Source organism: Oryzias latipes, chromosome 24, assembly GCF_053564925.1.
Source record: "Oryzias latipes strain Hd-rR chromosome 24, Olatipes_Hd-rR_3.1".
Classification (NCBI taxonomy): Eukaryota; Metazoa; Chordata; class Actinopteri; order Beloniformes; family Adrianichthyidae; genus Oryzias; species Oryzias latipes.
The window spans coordinates 21,021,860-21,041,981 of NC_136260.1; the positions used below are offsets into that span (position 1 = coordinate 21,021,860).

The 20,122-nt window shown below is 40.5% G+C and overlaps 1 protein-coding gene across 38 annotated transcripts in view; it reads right to left on the reverse strand.

The window, feature by feature from the left end:
* nrxn3b (neurexin 3b) overlaps positions 1 to 20,122 on the reverse strand; it is a 330,206-nt gene that overhangs the window by 66,429 nt on the left and 243,655 nt on the right. For all 38 annotated transcript variants that reach the window (XR_013654201.1, XR_013654205.1, XR_013654204.1 and 35 more), the window contains one exon: positions 3,261 to 3,442. Coding sequence is in view for 30 of the 38 variants with exons in the window: in XM_078943168.1 (XP_078799294.1) it covers positions 3,261 to 3,442 (182 nt within the window). In the remaining 8 variants the exon portion in view is untranslated. The remainder of the gene's footprint in view (positions 1 to 3,260; positions 3,443 to 20,122) is intronic.

Genomic DNA, 20,122 nt, shown 5'->3' on the forward strand with positions numbered 1-20,122 from the left:
GTTGGATCATTAAAATACACATGCAAAAAAAAAAAAAAAAAAACACGTTCTGCTTTGTTTGTCATCCACTGCCAGTCCCCTGATTCCAAATTTAGTCCCCTCCAGAGTTTTCAATTATCCAAGCAGCGCACCTCTCCTCCTGCTGAATTAGCACGACACAAGTGGGTAATGAAATTTGATGTGGTGGCTGCTCCATTTGAAAACAGCAGCCTGATTGATTGTCGTGTTGGCCATGCTTTCCAGCATCTGAGGGATGAGAGGGAATGTTTGAGCAGATTGTTTACATGTGGTATGAGTTTAGTTCGGTTTGGTTAATTTCAGGCTTGAACGTCCGTTCATGTGGCGAGCTTTAAAGACCCACTCCGATTAAAATCATGTTTTGGTTTATTTTAACATGTTCTTGTGGCATTTTTCTAATGATAGAGGGCAAACAGTGGGGCAAAAAAGTATATAGCCAGTCACCAGTTGTGCAAGTTCTCCCACTTGTAATTTTCATCATAGGTTCACCTCAACTACGATAGCCAAAATGAGACAAAAAATCCAGAATATCACATTGTCTGATTTGTAGAGTTTTGCATGTGGAGTTTGCCTGTTCTCCCCATGCATGTGCTGGTTTTCTCCGAGGACTCTGGCTTCCTCTCATCATCCAAAAACATGCTTCATGGGTCACTTGGTTACTCTAAATTGTCCCTAGGTGTGCATGTGAGAGTGCATGGGTTTGTGATTTGTGTCCCTGCGACAGACTGGAGCCCCGTGACCCCAAAAAGGAACAAACGGCTTTGAAGATGAATGAAAAAAGACTGAAGAAATACGTAATTTGATTGGAGCGCAGAACCGCCAATCGAACATCCTCTAGAACTGTGTTTAACAACGCTGAGCGCCCTCTTTCTTTCTTTCTTTTATTCAGAGCAAGACTGAGATGCTCCGTCTTAAAAACTTGGACCATATTTAAATTTGTTAAAATGTTTTATTCTCTTGTCATGCAGTAAGTTGCCTGTGAAAATGTTTTTGTGTGCGATTTGTATTTTTGGAAACTTCATGAAAAATGTATTAATGTAACTTGAAACCACTACAAAGAACTGTTACCACAAGCTGGCATTTTGAGCAGCAACTGACTTGCGTTAAAAGGTCATGTCAGACATAAAGACTCTTTCTATAGCAGCCTTGGATTATTCCTTTTGGCGTTAGCTAGTTCTTCCATTGCGCAAAACAACTGGACCCTCAGAGGCGGAGAGATCCTGAATGAGATGCTGGGAGTGGGAAATATTCCCACTCACCTCCCCAAATTGTCCTAAATTGCTCCTCTGATGTCAAACCGAGCATGCAGTTGTTCTTAGCGGTAAAACGTAAACACGACAATCAGCATTTTAATTCGTGATTGCCAAACAAGCCGTAAGCTAATCACAGAAAGGAGATAACAAGGAGAGCATAAAGAGAGCAACCCTCGGAGACGTCTGTTTGTCTTTGCAGTCTGCACACACAAGGAACTCCCGTTTTTTTTTTTTTTTTGCAAACCTCAGCTGAGAAACGGTAACATTTTTAGTGTGGTTTTAATAATGAGATCATTCACATGACAGGAAAATCTACTACAAAAGTGAGAAATTATTGCCTTTCTGTTGACTCTACTGTGTCATATATTCAGCTGTTAAAGATATTTAAGTGCGGCTGTAGTGTGTTGATGCTCCAGCACTGACCTAATAATTGTAATAGCCCTGGGTCTGACAAGACCTTTGGTTGGAAATATATTCGCAATCGACAAGCTCTAATGCCTTTAACCTTTTCATCACAATTCATTACTAAACGCAAAGAGCTGACAGGCAGGACCAGATGCTCATCATTAGGATTTATTATCTAACGCCTTTTCAGTGAAGTCAAGCCTCTGCGCTACAGAAGCTGCAGAGATGCTTCAGAACTTTGGAGAAAAATGGTTTCCCTCAGGAAAACAACATTGTAAAACCAAGACAAGTATTTTTAGGGAGGAACCAAATCAATGCAAAGAAAAAAAAAATTCAATCAAGGTCTAGTAAATTATTTACTGTTCATCTGAGCTGGAAAGAGATCCGGGAAAACTTATTTGATTTCTCTTCGGGTGTAATGTAAAACAAGGGCGCAGTGCTGCCCCACCCAATCCGTTTGCCATTTATTTTATGGTTAAAGGCTACAATCACTGCAATCCTAAATATATCTCTCCTTACTCAAGCTTGAAGGTCAATAAATGATTTGAAATATTAACAATGCTGCCCAACACTTGAGCAAACTGCAGTCGTTCACAGCGTGCCGCCTGTCTGAATGAACTGATGAAATCTCCAGTTGCCTTTTCCCATTAATAAATTCATTAGTGCGCGAGAGCGGAGGAATGAAGATGTTCACTGCTCAACGATTCGCAGTCAAATTATAGGAGATATCCAGCTAGTTGCGATATCTTAAATGCAGAATTAAAAATGCAGCCCTTCCTCTTCCTTCTGAGACATTTAGGCAATCAGTTGGCGTTTCCCCCATATCTCCCACACACTTTACCGTACGTCTTTATCATATTTCCTCAATCCTTTCTCACCTCAACACACATGCAAATGTGCGCATATGCACCGTACGTCTCTATACTGCAAAGGCGGCTCATAACTGTTTGTTGTTGGCCCTCGTTTTGGCAGAGCAGATGGCTGCTTTTCTGCACCACATGGCCAGCACTCAGGAGATGAGGGGAGGTCTTTAAGAAGAAAAAGACTTTCAATCTGTTTGACTATAGTCCCTCCTCTTATTCAGATCGTTTCTCCTTTTTTTTTTTTTTTTTTGGCGAATCATCTCCAGTAACTTTTCTACCTCACGCCACCTCTCTGTACCTCCACTGTGGAGATTTAGCAGCCTGCTTTCTTTCGTCTGATGATTATGTTAATGCTTCATGGCTGGAAGGTCACAGTGTGAAATAATTAAGGTGCTGCACAAGTGTTCGGCCCACTGGCCAGGAGCTGCATCCTACAACACCCCGCTCTCCAGCTCTCCAGAGTCTCTCCAACATGTGGGAAAACCCTGCATCTGCACTGAGAGCTGCATCTATTATTCATGCTGAGAGCTACTGTAGTTTGAATGTGATGGAGAGACTGTTGAGGAGTGTGATGCTTTTTTTTTGTTTTGTTTTTGAGAGCTGTTTAAACATGAAATGCTGACTTTGGTTTGGAAATGAAAGGAAAATTTGACTTATAAACGCTTTAAAAAAAAAGAAAAACACTTGAAATAGTCGACAGAAGGTGGAACTGAGTACGTACGATGTGGAGCATGATAAAATCCGCCAGGCCTGAGGCGCTGTCGATGCGGACCAGGATGCCGTCGTTGATGGTGGTGCTGAAGCCAACTGCCAGCCGGTCCGCCCTGGTGCTTGGCCTCTCGTTGTTGGGCCATGTGTATGTGATCAGACCCCCTCCTTTGCCAAAGATGTAGGTGGTGCCAGCTGTGGGGACAATCGATAAGAAATTGATTTAATACAGATTTTCAGTACAAAAAAAAACATAAAAATAACTCCCAAAGCAGCACCATATTGGGGTAAATTAGCTTAGCTTTTTTTACAGTTCTTGATAGTACAGTTGTTTTTTTGCTGCAGCAAAGTGCTCAGTTCTATTTCAGTAAATTAACCACCACCACCACCTTTTTGGATAAAAGTCAGAAGCTCCCCAGACTCCATCTCTGGCCTATCCTGCTCTTAAATATAGTGCCTTTCCAGGGAGTAAGAGCCAGTGTGGCCAGGATGGGATAAGTCTTCTCATGTATTATTTATAAAAGCTGCAACCTAAGAGAAAGGAGGTTGGAAAAGAAAGGAGAGATGGGGAGATGGCTTAGGGATAGGCATGAAGATCGAAGAACTTTCATTGGGCTCAATTTGACAAATGCAGTGAGGGGAAAAAGTGTGTGGAGAGAGTAAAAGTCTCCTGATGTTTGTTGGATGATCCACTATGCAGATTTACGTCAGATTAAAACCTTTAAATGGACTCAAACTGGCCCCGAGCCATGGTATTTGAAACTTGTTTGGGGATTTCCATTTTTATTTCAGGATGTGTTATTATTTGGTTGCAGGGTTGGGTACAATTTTCACTTCTGAATGTTCCCTAAGGTGCGTCAGAATTTAGGCAGCTGTTCCTTGGGCTTTTTAGTTCCCATTTTAAGCAAAGATAATCGAGAGATCAAAGGCAAAGGACTGATGGAGAAGTGGTTGAATCAGTGCGAGAAATTAATCCTGAGGGGGACGGAAAGCATTTGGTCCACCTCAGAACCGGATTGCTAATAAAGCCTCAAAATTTTTACGCCTATGTATTCATTTCATTTGTCCTGCCTAAGACTTTCCTTCCGCATCACTTCCCACCTCTGGCCGATTCCATTTGCTTCCTTTCAGTGTCACCTGAACAGCTGTTGGGCCGTGTGATGGGTGCCCAGCTGTCTTCCAGTATCCCCTATGAAGCAACCAACAATCTGCTCTGCGGTCCAAAATACCCTGGAGACCAGAGGAACATACGGATGAGGAACGATACAAGAGAAGGAGAGGTGGCCAGATGAGCGTCTCCTTTTGCCTTCGGGCATGAAAACTGGTCTGTTTTTATGGCTCTGGCATCAACGTGGCAAAACACCAGCTAATTTCATCTGCAGGAGATCAAGAATATCCTTAACAAGAGAGCCATTAAAAATAATTTGCTCCTGTAATTATTGTATTTTTTGGAGGATGAGTCGTCTTTTTTTGCATAGATTTGCCGGGGGTGTGGCTTATACTCAGGTGTGACTAATGGTACGCTCACACCGGGTTTGCCAAAGTGCATTTAAGCAGTGATATGAAGTGATATAAAGAGGTTTGATAACTTAGCATGTTCTTTATGCTATGGTTATCTCAATAACTGTTGTTGCGCTAATATACTAGATTCCTCCCATGTTTCATGAAACTAATGAAGGTTAAGGTAGGGAAGCATTCATATATTTAGTATATCATTGGTATAAATTCCATTATTATGATTTGCCTTTCAAAATTAAATGTTCATTCTAGTTCTTGCTGTTAAATAAATTTCTCCCAAAAGTGTGACTCACTCCAGTGTGACTGAAATGTGATTTTTTTCTTCTTCATTACACGTCTTCTCCGGAACGACTTAAAGTCTAGAAAATATGGTATTGGATTGAGATTTGATTTGTCCTGGTCTCTGTCAGTAAACTGCAGTGAAAATCCCTCTCTGGTCACTACAACAGGCTTTTAAGCCACTTTTAACTTGTCACTTGAAGGAAAAGCAGATGAAATCCAGAAATAACTGCAGACAGGCTGCACCAGATCCGTCCTTGCCGTCTCTTTCCTCACAGTTAAACCAGACCTGGGATCAGTTTCCCAGATAAGCAAGCAAACTTTGCCAATCACATCTAACACAATCTATTTTTTTTCATAGGGGGATGACGACAACAAGCGGCAAAGATACAACCACCCCGGGGAGCCAATTATCACATTGAGAAGATTTGCTTAGTGTTTTAAGAAGACAATGTTTGGCATGAAATACACACAGCTACTGACGCGCACACACACACACACACACACACACACACAGACGACATGACGGAACCACGTTTGAGCAGAGGGGGTGCAAACGTGTTTGCATATCTACGACTGCTTCTCGCGTACAGTCACGCAAGTGTGTGATTATCTGCACCAGTACAGAGAAGACAGAGATCCCGAGATTGCAGATATGTAGCACTTTTCCCCGAGTAGCTGCTGGGTCCAGACTGCTCCGGCTGCATATCAATGTTTGCTGAATGTTGAAGTTATGAGAAAGTATGAAGATTTCAATAGAAATCAAAGTTGTACTCACTTTAAAAGTAAAATCCTGTGGGCTATTCAATGATGAATGGGTGAAGCACCAAAATAATATTGTTTCCTGATATTTCACTATTTTTGCAAGACTTCTATGTTAGCAATGGGATGCTATAGAGGTAGCTGAAGACTATTGCATAGTGTTTCTCAAGTAACCTCCTTAGGGAAAGTAATCAAGTCCTTTTTGTATGGTAATCTGAGAAACCAACACTATTTTCTGGCATAAACTTTGTTTTTGTATTAAGTTTGACCATTTTTGTCACTCCAGACATATTCACAGGAATGGACAAAGACAACCAAACTATTTTGAAACTGCAGAAAAACAGATGTGCTTGGCTTTAGTGGCTTCGATAAAACAGGCCAACTGCAGGAAATGGAGCTCCAAGATCCAAAAGTGGAGATATGGATTAAATCCAGTATTAAACACAAAGTGCAAATGATTACATATTGGTGCATCAGAATGAGCTTTTATTTGCATCTTTAAAGACTCATGTTTTTAGTGTTTCCAACATGTTCTTGTGCCATTTTTTTGATGATGGAAAACATATATTAACAAAAACTTAAGCCTACAATTGCATTTCTGAGTATCTATCCGAATCATCGTGAATCAGAAGTGGACGACTTAATTGGCATTTGAAAAAGAGCATATTTGTAACGCAAAAATAATGCTGGGGCGCCAGAAGCTCCCAACCACTTGTAGAAAACTAGATCCATGTACATCTTGTTTTTTCTCATCCTGGCATCTGGCTCTAAAGTGTACAACTGAATAACTCCAATATCATTCACCATTTTTGTTGCATTGGTAATAGTTAGGTGTGTGAGGGGCTATAAGCTAGTGGGAGAGCTACTGGGAAGGGATGGGGGGCGGGGTTGCTCCTCGCCAATTATCCCACCCACAACTCAGTGGTGAATTTCTAATGTTCTGCACAAAACTATGTCCTAGAAAACAACATTGATTATGGCTAAAAATGAAATAATCCTAATTAAAAGACCACTGGAAAGCTTTAAAAATAGATCAAAAGATAATCTGAGCGGGTCTTTAAGAAATGCAATCTTGCAATGGCCAGTGGGTACTGAATGGAGAGTTTTTGGAGGTTTGACTGCCGCATGAGGAATCTCCATTGATGTTAAAGTAATAGACAACTGCCTAGAAGAATCCCTGAGTCAAATATATATTATGACTATAATTTCTTCTTTTTTTCCTTCAACAGTTGAAAATTTAATACAAAATTTTTTCAAAAAAGTTTGGAAATACTTTAGTTTGTTTTGAAGAAAAAGCAATGCTGACACACAAAGCTCTGTGGCTTACAGCATCCATCACATGGCCCAGCTCCATTTATTTGCAAAGAGTAGACAAGAGACCAGGTCAAAGACTTAGCCTCCATTACACAGAGATCCCCTGGGGTGTGACAGTACAGGCAAAAGGTCAGGACACCTGTCTGTGGGACAGATATGTCCTTCAAGCCCCAACATGGCGTTACCCAACCAGAAAAAAAAGGGAAAATATAAACAAAAGGGAGGCAAACTCACACAAAAAGTGGAAATCATAAGAGCTTAACACCAGCAAACAAGGATGAAAGACTGAATATTAAGAACTTTCATTTAAATAGGAAATTTATCTGCACTTGTTCTCCTAGCATATACACATAAAGAAAGAGAAAAACAACCCAATCTATTAAAAGCACCGGGAAATCATGCAGAGCAACTGGGTGACGTTACAAGCAGATAATTGGTTATATTCAGACTACATGCTGTGATAAAAGCTGCTGTTTAGATGGAGCAGGGCAACCGCAAATGACCAAGATAAGCATCTGTCCTGCTGCAAAAGCCGAGGAACAGTGACTTCATACTCCGAGAGGAAATTCAGGTTGTGTGGAAATGTGTTAATGGACTCTTTTTTCGGGGCTTATTTTAGTGGAAAATGTATGAAATGTTGTGCATGTATGTAATAATGCCTTGTTGCAAGGAAAAGTTGGAACTATCAGGAACCCACGAGGCACAGAACTACGGTAGGTAAATGCTCTGAAGTCCAGCTCTGTGCATGCAGACGCACATGCACACACCCGCGGGCGAACACACTTCTTCCTCTTTCTCCTTTCTGGCTATGTGTGTTGTTTATGCGCTTTTATGTCTTTTCCCTCTTGTTATCTCTTGGGCTTTCTGCAGAGTTGGCACCCCAGGGGATGCAGAAAGAAGACAAACACGGTTTGATGTGGTCGAATTTTTTTGCCATCGGAGAATGAGGCAAAAAGAAAGAAAAACCTCCGGAAAAAAAATTAAAAATCATGTCATGAAAGTCAGATGCAAAACGTTATTACCTCCTCAGTCATGTTCAAAAGAACTCTGTCATTACGGTGCTTTCCACTGCCGTGCTTCAAACATGGGGAATTATTAGGCGTGTCATCTTTCACTAACCTCCAATGAAGATTCATTGTCAGTGGAATGAAATTGTAAGATAGTCAGCTGTGTAATCACTGGGATTTATCTCCATTTTACAGCATCTTATCGTTTCATAATTCACATTTCCAACTGTTGCCTCCTCCTTCAGACAGAGACGGACGGATGATTGAACCCCTTTCTCCTCCCTGGGTCTGTGTTCAATCAGTCGCTAAAAGCAAGTTTATTGAAACAGGCTAAAATGCTATACATTAATGTGTTTGCGTTGCATACGTGTTGACAGGCTTGAGTGCACACACACTATAGTTGTCTTTGCATTGTCACCACATGCGCCGGGTCTCTTTCCTCTACACGGAGGGAAGTGCAGAGGATGATTGATGAAGGGCAGTGTGTTGTGAAGAATGGCTATATGAGGAAAACAGCCTGCCTCAAATGATTTACACTGTCTGTTTCCAAGTTATAATAAGTTGTAGCATTACCACACTGTATGGATTTACGCACCAAAAACCAGGGGTAATGGAAGTAGAAAAAAAAACTGAAAAAAAGGACAGAACGGACAGAGCTTGGAAGGGGTTGTTTTTCCCAGGCTGTATTAGGATGTATGCGCAAACCGTCTACACTATAAAACCCATCAAATTTTAGGATTGCAACTAAAATTCTTATTGGTTTACAAGTTTTTCTTTTTCTTTCTTGTAGATATTAGGAATATTAAGAATTGTCGTGTTACAGGCTAATTAAATTCTATGCAGGCTATGTAATTGACTACCTAACATGGGGGGGGGGGGGGCTTTCAAGCGTAACCCTACTGAAAATGTAAATTGAAGTCAAAAGGGTCAGAAAAATGATGAGGCAGCTTCATACATAGCCTGTAATGATGACTTTTAGAGATGCATGTGCATGCACAGCCTCTTTCATGAGTTATTTTGCATTGTGCTGCACTTTGTTGGAGACATGTTTTCAACAACGCAATTTGTGGGCTTGGTATACTGTAATAAGTGGCTGAGATGATACTTTAGGCATTAAATATGTTGATAAATAGTCTATCTGGATTCCAAATTAATTTAAGGTGGTTTAACTTAAGGGAAAAGTTGAAGCCTGTCATTGAAGTTGCTATAGATCTGATTCTCTGACATCATTCAGAGTTTCAGTTCAGAAGTTAATTCACATCCACTGCAGTTGCTTTGCAAAGTCACTGGCTGCAAAAAACAAATAAGTATGAAAGATTTTATTCATATAAAAAAAAATGTATTTTCCCTAAAATGGTATTGGAAAGTTCTTAAAGACCCACTTCAATCATTTTTGGATCTATTTTTTGATTGTTCCCAGTGGTCTTTTAATTATGATTAGGCCATTTTTAGCTAAAAAAAAAGAAATAAAAATTCTTGGACATAGTTTCTGCAGATTTTCATTAGAAATTCACCTTTGAGTTGTGGGCAGGACTGTTTGTACATAGAAACTCCGCCCTCCCTTCCAGTCACCCTCTCCTTCTAGCTTACAGCCCCTGGTGCAACAAAAATGGCGAGCATTATCGGAGCTATCCAGCCGGACAGTTATGAGCCAGATCCAAGCTCAGATGAAAGAAGACGAAGACATACATGGATCTAGTCATCTACAAATGTTTGGGAGCTTGTCAACCGATCAGCATATTTCTACATCATAAATAAGCTTCTTTTCAAACTTTTTCGTCTGTTTCTATTTCACAACAATTTGAAATTAAGCTTACTTATCTTTATATATGTCCTCCATCATCAGAAAAATGCCACAAGAACATGTTAAACACACTAGTGGGACTTTACAGGTTGTGAAAATTCAAATTTTTCCTCCTGGAAGCCTTTCAACATAAAACCATGATACTCCCACAAAAAAGGTCTTTATGACTTTTGATAACTGGACCCACACTTTTTTATTTTACTAATTTTCTCTCCAAACCGCCAATTTCACAGGAAAGACAAAAACCAGGCTGACCAAGAGAGTTTCCACAACAAAGGATTGACGCACACATAGATCCAAGTCCACACAGCGTTGATTTTAAGTATACTCCCTTGCAGCAGTTATTCTTGAGCCCTTGGAGCCCTTCAGAAACTGAAACAGTTGCTGCCTTTCAAGCATCCTGCACATCCTGCAGTGAGACTGGAGATCCACACTATGTATACACTGCAAATACTATGACCAAATCCTGAGATCTCCTTTATAGAGGCAATTCCTCCTGCAGAGGAAGGCTAAAGACTATGATCATAGAAAACTTTGTGACCAAATTGTTTTTCTGACCAAAGACCACCACAAAACATGGTGATACCATCAGGAGGTCAACTCTGCCCTCCAAAAATGAGGTTTTTCAAAACCCAGAATATAAATTTCAATATGTGTGTCACAAATAATGCAGGAAAATAATTTCCTATGACAAGGAGCAAGAGGGCTCAGAGATCCTCACGCCACAACTCTTTGGCAGGGAACATACCGTACTTGACAAGCTATAATTCCATGAAGAGCAGCTTGATTTGTCATCTGTGTCACATTGCTGAGGAAGAGGTGGGAACTGTCGAGATGGCAAACAAGGAAAAAAAGTGGAGAAAGAGGGACTTTTCGCAGGAGGAGGAGAGAAAAAAGGAGTGGGGAAGAGGGAGGTGACACCGGAGTGGCGTTGATGCTAGAAAGGCTTTACGGCTCTTCCCCCATCAGCACTCCATATCACCAGCACAGACGAGCTGGGAAGATCGAGTCACAAGTTTGCAAAGCAGTCGTGTACCTTCACTTGTAAGAAAATGAGAAGGCGCACATGCGAGTGTACACGGACTTGAAAATAGCCGCACGCCGTCTAGAGCAGCAGAAGGTGAACCATAACAACTCCTCTCTCATTACCACGGAGCTCCAAGATCCAGTCTCACCCTTCCGCTCTCGCCAACCGCTCGTCTCCCCTCTGTGCGTCATTCACACTTCTATCTGCTGTAGCAGAAACTGGACAGAGAAGAAGAGCTTTGAATTCTCTTCCTGGTTCTCTGGAGATGCCGGCTCCCATTCTCTCCACTTGGAGAAGGAAGAGGACGCGGGAGGGGGTCCGAAGAGGATTTCTCAGGATATAGGATGGTTGGATGGAATGGTGGCAGGGTGAGGTGGGGGGGAGTTTGCTGCAGCGGAGATCTACACAACACTCCAGGCTACAAAGAGAACCTGTCTGAAGACTTCAGTGCAGCACGTTGCCACCAGTAGAATTTTTAGAGAGCAATGCTACAAAGAGATGAAAGGAGAGGAAGTAAGGGGGTGCTGGGTAAGAAAGATGGGCAGCAAAGGTGGAGCAACATCACCTCGAGACAGCATAAGCGCACACAAGATTACAAGTAAACAACCAGGGCACTTAAATGCCAAAATGCTTTTTTCTCATTCCTCACTCTGAGAAATGAGCATTTTGTCAGCTCCATGTTCACGCTCCTGCTGCTTTGAGTGAAATTAGGACACGAGTGTCTCCTTCCCATCATTCATAATGCATGACGCACAATGTGTGTGAGGCATTCTGCCTTACTGGCAGGCCACACCAAACCCTGTTGAGGATTAGGTGAAGAAGATCTCCTGAAGAATAAGGGATTCCAAGATGGCTCCGGGTGGAAGCATCATTTATAATTGAATTTTCCCCAGAGGCCACTGCAGCCTATCTTCCTTTTCTGATGTTTCGCAACTCCACTCTCACTCTGGCCCAATACATATCTGCTTCTCTCTCTAAATATCTCTGCAGCGACTGAGAGGCCTTCATTCACAACACTGGAGCCTCAGCCATGATCTTATCCCAAGGCCTGCATGACTCAAACCTTAGTTGGACACATTTACTCATTCTGAACTTTTTCAAACTTGCCTCTAACTTGGATAAATGCTAACCTAAACTTTAGGAACTTTCATCATGAGTTATGTAAAACTGTGCTGTCATCAGAGTAGAGCTGTGTGCAAAGATTTGTGCACTGTCAGGTTTCGTGGGCGCAGAATTAAAGTGAACAAAGCTCTGCAACAATTTAACAACACAGTGACCCTTTTATTTTCTCAAATCAGTATTGAATCTCCGCTCTCTGTAGAACATTCTGTTTCAACAGAACAGTGCCGTTTTATTGTGATAAACTAAATCGCTTTAGCTCTCCCCGTAACTGAGGATTAAGAAATGTCAATTAGAAGCCGACTTCAGCACTGTGGTTTCAGTGTTTGGAGAACTTCTATGTTGCCCAATCTCTACATTTATGCTATGATGTCAAATTCTTGCAACAGTAGCGTGCACTTGAAATGTTGATTTTTTTAATCAGAGGATCGCAAGTTGAGTACCCGGCTTGCCCGCCAATGTGTCAAAGTGTCCTTGGGCGAGACACTGAACCCAACTGATAGGTTGGTGTCATGAACTGCCATGATAATGTGAATGTGTGTGTACATGAGGTGAAAAGGACTGTGACTGTAAAGCGCTTTGGAATGTAGAAAAGCGCTACAAATGCCATTCATCCATTTTCTTTGGATTTTCAGCCACCGTAATTTCCAAAGATGGATGAACTGAAGCCAGAGACACAATATTACAGGGTAGTGTATGCCAGGTTATGAATACATTTTGCTAATTTTTTTTAGCAGCAGAAAGAAAAGCATAAAAAGTCAAACTGATCGAACGGATCTGCATTTGCAAACTCAAAATAAAAGTTAAGTTGCTCAATGACCATCTGTATTGTTCAACTTTTCATCCACTCCAGACGAGTGCTACAGCAGATCATCATTGTGTTTTCTAAAAAAAGGAACAGATGTGCCAGCTGTTGGCATGGAAACCTCACACGGTTGCCACCATCTCTCTGCAACAAACTGGATGCAGTTTTCAGTTCTACCATACATTAACCACCTTTACATCTCATTTATGACACAAGTAGCTCAACTCTGCTAACAATGATCCATACCGGGCATTGTAATCTGCATCCCACGTCTCAGATGTCAGAAATAAACTGCAAGGTGCTGGAAAATAAATAAATAAATTAAGTTAATAAGTCAATAAAATAAGTTTGTAGTTTTAAGAAGTTTACTAAGCTGCCTCCCTGTGAGTCAAGGACTTCAATTCCAGTTAGTTTATCGTGGCTGTGCTGTTCCCAGTAAACCACTCTACGATCATCAATGCCAACCTCCATCAAGTGATTGGTTTTGACAGGGAGCTCTAATTTCAGCCTAACTGGTACTGTGGATAGGCCGTGGTTAAGTGAAGCAGTTGGCCATTCTTATACAGGAGCAATCAGTGCGTGGTAATAGTCACTCATCAAGATGAATCACAATCCGTTCCTTTAGGTTTACCAGCGAGAGCCAGGCTTACCTGGATACTGTTGCCCTGGTATTATTTTAGCCAGCAGGAGGTGAGCATTTTCATGTAAAAGGCTTTGACGAGGTGATTTTGACCGACACCGAGTGTAGATTAGGGGTTGGGGCCAGTGGGTGGCATTTCCTGTGGCGAGTGCAGTTTCACAAGTTTGAGCAATTCCAGAAAGTTTTAAGTATAAAAGAAAAAAAGAAAAAAAACAAATTCATTCAGTCTACTTTTAGGCTTCATGGAGGCTCGGTGTGACCCTACACTTTACCAATCCAATTTCACAGATTCTCAAAATAACAGAGAATAAGCATTCCAACAGAAATAATTAAATACATAAATAAAAATGATTGGATCCCAACTAGTAGTTTTAGAGTAATTGGTGTTTTTCACTTATTTTATAAATGTAAATTTTGGAATTGTTTTATTTCAAGCAAAAAATACAAAGCAAAACAATTTGTTCACGTTTCCACAGGTTTTTCAAAGCTTAAATCACATTTTAGTGGTAAAATTAACACAGGAAGACATCATACACTCCACTAGATCATCATATGCAGTGTTATTTAGAGAGTAACCCCTGTGGTAAATAAGGCAACACTGTATTACAAATCTAACATGAAACAATTCTAACATGAAACTGATAAAGTTCTGTATATTGCATCCTTTGTTTTCAGTTTATATTTTTTAAATGTTTTTTTGGCAGTCTCACTCCATGAAACTACTGCACGAAAGCAATGACTTTATTCAAAGTATGAATGACAAAAGTTTCAATTCAGATATACACTTACATACTTTTTCCTTTCAATCTGCCACCTATCTATGCATACCTGGGTTGTATAAAAACTATTCAAGCACATACGGCTGTAAATTTGCTAGTGCTCTTGGTGATGTAGGAAAGAGACAGGACTGTACAGTGCATTATCTGACCGAGACGCTCTTTATCTCCACAGCTAGGTTCAGATATTAGAATGCTTCCTCTTAGTTGCTCTTTCCGATTCCCACTGGCTGGTGGTTCAATTGCCGCCCTCTAGTGAAAGTATCAACCTTATAATGCTTTCACTCTCTTTAATTCCCTCCTATTCCATCCCATCTATTCTTCTCCCACAAACTGTTCTTCTTCCACCATTGACCAGGTACCCTGGTGGAGCCTTGCCGACAGTTCTGCCCGATACTCCAAGGACACTGAGCCAGAGACAAAACCTAGCAGTAATTCAAACCATGCGGGGAAATTGTGCAAAGGCACAATCCATCTCTCTGCAACGATTCAGCCACAAAGCCACAGAGAGGTCGGTCCTGCACCACCTCTTTTGTTATCTGTTTCCAATCCGCTATCAAAAGGAAAAAGGCTTTAGGTGGAGGAAGGGGTCGATGCTTAAAAGGCGACCGCTGGACAGCCTTAAGACACTGAAAAAAAGGCTGCTATTCATTAAAAGGCAACATTTGTGAGATAAAGAGATTTTGATAACTGTAACTACGGTCTTTTTTCTATAGGTTGATGTGGGTCAGTAACTAGCAGAGAAGCATATGTCAGACTAACTTTGGTGAAACAAAGACATGCAGCAAGGAAAAGCATGTTTGAATAGATGACGCGTGTCCAGAATTCAAAGCTTGCTGGTTGAGAAGTGTGTGCGGATGTTTACCCTGATCAGAGGCCAAGGCTTAGCTGAATTTGCTCGGGGTGAGCTTGAGAGGGCCAGAGGGAGTTTAGAAGTCAGTGGGATGGAACACACTGGCCTCTTAGTCTTTCTTATTGCTCGTTTAATTAAAGGCTAAGCCAAAGAGCTCTCCACGCTGTTGTTGCTTTTTTTTGTGTTTTACAGCAGAAGGACGTTCACGCTATTCAGTGGCTGTCTGCTGATGTGAAAAGGTTTGATAAAACGTCCTTGACTGTCCTCTAATCGCATTCAAGTGACCAGAGGCAGCGTACTGTGTGGATTAATGTCGCCAAGCGTGGGTCCTCATTTTAAATAAAAGTGGATGTGCTGTACTCCTTTAAATAATGATTGACAGACTTTGGAAGTCAACATAGAGAAGACAGAAGAAGACAAATGTCTCAACAACTTTTAAAAGGACTTACTGGGCATTTCCTGTTTAACCATAAGCAGTCTCTGACCTCACTGGTGCATTTGCGCAATTCAGAAGGAATGATGCCGACCTCTCAATAGTAAAGTTTTTCTTTAAAATTCAATGTTACGATTTGAGAAAGGTTATAAGCTTTGGAATTTGGATACCTCTTGGAATTAATCCTTGGAAAAGTCTCACTCTGATCATCTTTTAAGTTGTTTAAAGTGTTCCTTTAATTTAGATTAAAAAAAAAAAAAATGCTGTTTTCTCGGACATTGTTTCAGCAAAGCAGGGGTAGTTCATTAGAAATTTACCTCTGAATTGGGGGTGGGACCGTTGGTGTGTAGCAACCCCGCCCCCCGCACCCCTCCCTGCTGCTACAAGCGTAGAGCAGGAAGCTCGTGGGCCCCCCAGCATATTTTATACATCACAAATAAGCCCTTTTTTTCCCAACAGAATGTTTAAATAACTAAATACTCAAAAGTTTGAGCTTATTTCTGTTAAAATATGTCCGCCATCAACAAAAAAATGCCACAAGGACATGTTAAAAACACAAAGACAAATTTCCTCAGAATGCGTCTTTACAGTTCAGTGAAGTTTTACCCATTTTTGAACTCATTGACCATATTGTTTTGACCTTTTTGTTGTTTCTTTTATGTATTTATACATTTTTATTCGATTTTTACACTTTTTATATTTGTAGTAAACATAAAACCAGCTTGATTTCAATCTATTTGATTTTTCTAGTAAAAAAAAGGTCAAAACTTACTTCAGCTTCAGGTTTATTTTTGTATTATTGTCAAATATAATGAAAAAAAAATCTGTAAAACAAATAAACAAAAAAAGCTTGGTTTGTTCTTAAAAGATGGATATGAAGCATTGCCACAATAAACAGCAAATTATTAGAGCAAATTGGAAAGTTGTAAAAAATGCTCAAAAAAGGGCCAGGGTATTAAGGTTAATGAGGGTAACGCAGCTCAAACCAGAGATTTCCTTTCCGTTGTGATATTAATTGTAAATGTGTTCATTTCTGTGAAATAAAATTGTAACTTAAAGATTTTCTGACAAGCTGGAAAATCTCATTTCTAATTTTTAAACTAATTACTTATTTTAGGATTTTTAAAATCTAATCTTTTCCTTCTTCGCCCCTTTCCTTTCTGCATTTACGTACCTCATTCATAACCCCACAACCATTTGGATTTGGTCTTTGAAGATGCACTTAGCTGAACTGACAAGAAATTTAAAGTGAGCAGTGGGCGGCTTTGAGCAACTCATGAAAGGCAAAGGAAATCTGCCACTTTGTGTGGGGAATCGTTGCAGCAGTGGGGGTAACGGAGACTGGGACTAAAGGCAAAGCCTCTGTACAAAGCTAACTTTAATCCTTCAGCCCACGCTTGCACACATTCTGGTTTATAATACACAGCAAAGACAAAACCTCCACATAGAAGACCCATGAGTTACCTTTGACAAAAAGAACAAAATAGCTCCATTCACATATATTTTGACATTTTGTCTTCTTGTCCTGGAACAATAGTTGGTTTACTAGCCTTTTACTAAAGCTGATCGCGCCAAAAATCTCACCAAAATCTTGGAATCTGACTTTATTGTTGAGTTCTTGTGAATATAGATGACGTGTTTCTGGATTTGTGGGCAGTCCAGAAGCATGCAAACCTCACTGTTTTCACTTTAGATTTATTTGTATATATTTTTAAACAGAGAATATTTCTGACAGTTTCATACCAGCCTCATTTTATTCAAATTCCCTCCTGCGTGGCGTCATAGATGTTGCCAGTATTATGCAAAGGACTGTTCACCTTGAGATAATGCCACATGCTGCAGCAGTAGAATAATAATGCCTTACATTGTGATTTGCAGGCTAATCATCAGCTTAGAACTAGCAAAAAAGACAAAGAAATGTATGAACTTTCTGCTGCAGATCCTTCAAGTCTATCATTTGTCCCCAATGGAACCCAGAGCAGCTTGTACCAACACAGCAGGATATGAAAAACTACTCCCAAGAAATGTCACTATACTGATATGCTATTCCAGATTTCAAAATCACTGCTCATCAAAGGGTTTCTTATCTTACGCACATCCTGGCTACCCATAATGCCATCACTGTTTTTGCCCCTGGTGTGTAAGATCCAGACTGCATACATTGTCTGAAACGGGGGAGACTGTTGGCGTTTCAGTTACCGGGTTGATACTCTGGTTCAGACTTCCCTTGATTTTCTTTTCTTTTACTCTTAATCTGGTCTTTTACTAAGACGATGATGGGCTAAAAGGAGGCAAGTGAACCATGAATTAAGTCTGGGAAGCAATTAAAATAAAAACAGAGAAACACACAACACTTAAAGTCTAATAGAGAAACCATATATTTGGAATTTTACATAAAGATGTTGTCAAAGAAGCGAGTTGGAACAATAAATAGGAGAGGAACGTCAGTGCGATGAAAACATCTATTCAGCAAGCAACCTTGGAAATATTGTAACAAAGAGATCATCTGAATATGTTGGAAAGAAGGTTTTACTCTAAAAGAAATGTGTATTGCCTTGATTAAGTTAAACTTTTATTTAGTTTGCAGAAAGCATCATGTCAGCAAGTGGAGTTAACATTCCCTACAAGGGCAGTTTCCTCCAGAGTAACTTCATCTTTTGGTTAAAGAATTAGTGAAGCCACGTTTACAATGCCCTCGGCAACGTGTGTTCAAGTGACCACTTACAGTGAATAGTCTATGTAAACGGGTCTTTCAGGCTTTCATGTTCAAAATGGAGTTCATGTGAAATGCAGATTTTACGTGAACGTGTACCTTTCGGGTTCTACGTTGAACCAGTATGTGAACTCAAGCAACACATTCCAATACAATAGACTATGTAGACGTGCGTTAATGTGCGTTTTGGGCTTCGGTATTCAAAAGTCTTCCATTCATGCGTCGCTACGGGAATTTTCAAGACAATTTTTAAGGCTCTACATTCAAAACGGACGTTGAATATTAAACTAGTTAAACTTTGATCAATCAGAGACTCAAATTTGGTAGTGACGGAGGTGTAGCGTACTTTTTATTTCATGGAAATGCCAATCATCTGAAAATTGACCATGAGCTCCAAAAAAAAAAAGCTTGGAGAAATATTTGCAAGATTTGCACCGCTTCAACATTTCGTACCAAGCCTCTTCCGACTGTAGGTCCATGTACTAGTATTGTATAATGACAGTCCAGTGTGAAGACTAAGACCATGCTAAAGCGCGCTTAAGAAACCGCTTTAATGACGTTCTTGTCTGCGCATCACATGCCCGGTGTGTACCACATAGATAATGACCGCATGGATTTACAGGTGCATCTGTGTCCACGTGCGCAAATGCAGTCTGCTAGCAGAGACTACCATTACCTTGAATGTGGGTCTTTAAAAAGCAGCCCTGGGCAAATATTTACATTATGCTGATTGCCTTACTAATGGCTGATTCGGTGTGCTCTATCATGGTAGAAAGAAGTTGCCTGTGAGGCAAGGCACACATCTTCAGCATAGTAACTAAAGGTGGCAGCAGTAAGAGGGCTAATGTTGGAAAATAAAATGTTAATGTGCTTTTCTGACAGACGAGAAAAAACTACGGAGAAACGCAAACATATGAGCCCTCACGTCCCATTAACCCATGCAATATTCTCACACACAAATGTTTTTCTGCACATGCCTCCAATGAACCACCTGACGCATTCTGGCCAGCTGCTAAAAAAACTTGTGGGAAAGAATTATTACTCATCAGGAGCAATTTGCACCAGCAATGTAGGTGCAAAATTCATTAGTCCCCTTCTAAATATTGCAAATTTCTCACAACAGCACCCCTCACTATCATCATTTTTAAACCTCATCTAGCAAAAAATACTTATCTGAGCTTATAGAACAAGGTGAAAGAGATTAGACCAACAAATGAAGTCAAAGGGAACCTATTCTCATACTTTATCTCAGATTTTGTCCACAAAATGTGATACTAATGAGGCTTTATTAAAGGCTAGTTAATGCTACAGGCCTCCTAAATATTTTTCCACATGTGCTGATATGCAGGAAGACAGCACGACAAGGGAAGGAGCAGTTTTTGAGGATAAAAGAAGGGCAGGAGAGTCAGGAAGCATTAGCAGCAGGATTCTTAGTTGGCTTCTGGCTGTGGTCCTGTGTGGCATGAAGAGCCTTTTCTCATTATACGCTATCAACACTAGCAGGTTTTGCTGCAAGGTATTTCGCTTATCAGAGAGGAAACCCAACAGGCTTTGGAGATCCTCTCTCACCCAACACTTTAATTGGATCTTTTAGTACTAATCTGCTGCCCCCAAAACACTGCCTTTTTTCTTCTTCCTCTTCTTCAAACTAACTTCATAATAGATTTCCTTTACGGTTTCTTAAAAATGCCACATTCGGCTCAACTTCCACATGAATGTGACACCAGAAGCACCTCAAATAAATCAGTGCAAGCTGATTCATATTCACTTAAAACAACAAAACAAACACTATGCTGTCTAAAATGCATTTTTTTTCTCCTGCTTT